The sequence below is a fragment of the Hippocampus comes genome, unplaced genomic scaffold (assembly GCF_001891065.2).
Source record: "Hippocampus comes isolate QL1 unplaced genomic scaffold, H_comes_QL1_v1.1 scaffold868, whole genome shotgun sequence".
NCBI lineage: Eukaryota > Metazoa > Chordata > Actinopteri > Syngnathiformes > Syngnathidae > Hippocampus > Hippocampus comes.
Window position 1 is genome coordinate 39339 of NW_017806088.1, and position 2274 is coordinate 41612.

The window sequence follows — 2274 nt, forward strand, 5'->3', positions numbered from 1 at the left end:
GAAATCCGAGGGGTCCGGACCGCCGGGGCTCGCGGAGCGGTCGCCGTGCCCTACAGGACCATCGAGGGCACGGCCAAAGGCGGCGGCGAGGACTTTGAGGACGCTCGCGGCGTCCTGCGCTTTGACGACGACCAGATCTGGTGAGTGTGCCGAATCGCGCGCCAGGAGGCGACCCGGCGCTTTGAGCCCGACGTTTTGGGTGGAGATGGATGAGCCGCGACCGCTGGAGATGAGCCGCGGGAAAGGTGGGGGCGTGGTCTCGCTCGCCTCTCGGCCGCTAAACGGCTCCGCTAAGCGCTCCCGGGCGGGCAAATATCGCGACGGCTTCCTCTTAAGGTCGGACCTCGGTCCTCGGTCCTCGGACACGACATGACACCGCGCTCGGCTCGCAAACGAAAAGCCGAGGCGGCCCGCTCGGACGAGGGCCCGACGCGCGTCGGAAGACGGAGCGGTCCGTGAACCCGGACGAGCCGTCGTCTCCGCATTGGAAGGGCGGGCCCCGCTTTGGGGCTTTCGTCCCAATCGGATGGATCCGTTCCCCTCTTGCGTCGGTCGATTTTTTTCCCTCCGCTCCGTCCCCGCCGTCCTGCGCGCGTCGGCTTCCCGAAAGGAATCGGGCCAACTCCTTTCGGGCGCATCGCGAACAGCCGCGGGGGGCAGAAAGTCTCGAGTTGACTTTGATAGAACTCTTGCGCAATGCGGAGCCCGCCGCCAGGTCGCGCCAAGGCGGGCTTCGGAGGAGTTCGGGCAACGTTTGGGCGTGCGCAACGAGACTCGGGCGACGTCGACGGCTCGTTCCCGCAGTGCGCGCGTTGTGCTTTTGGGGGATCGAGGAGTCTTTTGCTCCCGGGTCCTTCGGGAGACCGACCGCCAATTTGGGACCGCTCGCGATCATTCATCAGCAACTCCGAGTAAGAGTGCCAAGTTGTCGGCGTGATTCGGTCCGAGATGTTGTCAAATATTTTGGACCCGCCCCCTCCCCCCAAAACACACACACGCACCATTCCGATATTTGCTCTTTTGCCGGCCATCTTTTGCTCGGTTTTGTGCCTTCCATCCCACCGGGTCCGAACGAATCCGCTGCGACTTTTTTTCTTCACGCCTCTTCTCTTTCCCGTTTTGCGTGTCGGACGTCCTCGCGGCCGTTCCGCTTCAAGAAGTCGGTGGCTTCTCGCTGACGGGTGGGTCGAAGAACGCGTACGGGAAGGGCGTCGCGTTAGCCGGCGGCTAATCGAGCGCCTTTCGCTTTGACAGACGAGCCGTCGTCGGGTAAGAGCCCCCCCTTTTTTCATCGCGACGGCCGGCGCTCCGCACCCGGACGCGGCCCGGTCGGGTGTACCGGGCGTCCTCTTCCCGCGAGCTTTTTTTCCGTCACGGCAGTCGTTTCCCTTCCCGGTCGCCGTCTGACAGGCGAAGAGCCGCTCTACGGAAAGCTCCGACAAGAAGACCAGCGCGACCCCTCTTCTGTTCGGACCATCTCAGGTACGGTTTTGCGCACCGGCGCGTCCATCCCACCGGCTCGCACCTCGGTGCAAGTGTGTGTGTGTGTGTGTGTGTCTCAGAGGAAGCCGAGGACTTTGGGACAAACGAGGAAGACGAGCGGCGAATCGCACGCGCGGGTCCGCCCGCGTTGGGCCAGCACGCCAAACTGGAAGTGGTCATTGAGGAGTCGTACGAGTTCAAGGTGTCGCCTTCGTCAAATCTCCAAACGACATCGAGGACGACGCAGGCTGCTCCTCTGGAGCTCACGTTCAAGAATTGATTGATGTACACGATGGCGCAATCCTGCGTGTGTGTGTGTGTGTGTGTGTGTGTCAGAATGCGGTGGACGAGGTTCTGAAGAAGACCAGACTGGCCGTGCTGGTCGGAACGACGTCCTGGAGAGAACAATTTGCGGAAGCCGTCACAATCGGCGCAGGTAAACAAATTCCGCGGTCGACGGGACGGTCAGACGGCCAACGGGCCGTCTCGTGCGGAGCGCGCTCCCGTACCGGCGACGCGGCACGCGGGGCGAGCGCTCGAGGACGACGGCTCACGGTCGCGATGGCCGGGGAGCGAAGCGTCAACGCCCGCGTCGGGAAACCGCTCCGCCGAGCCGTCGTTCGAAAAAAGAACCGATCGACGGCATCCGCCGGCGGGGCTTTGTTGGCTTTTTGCGCCGGCGTCAGCGGCAAGACCGGCGGCGATGACCCGCAAGAGCCAAACCTTCGGTAGCCGTCGCTCCGTCGACTGAGCCGCGGTCGACCGGCGCCGGGGTTCTCGATGGCGTCGGCC

At 64.0% G+C, this 2274-nt stretch overlaps 1 protein-coding gene across 1 annotated transcript in view; it reads left to right on the plus strand.

Annotated features, from left to right (window-relative positions):
- The window catches only part of LOC109530812 (sodium/calcium exchanger 1-like), a 14792-nt gene that overhangs the window by 11249 nt on the left and 1269 nt on the right, over positions 1-2274 (plus strand). The window contains exons 3-7 of the mRNA XM_019894707.1: positions 12-140; positions 187-243; positions 1141-1181; positions 1381-1482; positions 1685-1918. Of these exons, the coding sequence (XP_019750266.1) occupies positions 12-140; positions 187-243; positions 1141-1181; positions 1381-1482; positions 1685-1918 (563 nt within the window). The remainder of the gene's footprint in view (positions 1-11; positions 141-186; positions 244-1140; positions 1182-1380; positions 1483-1684; positions 1919-2274) is intronic.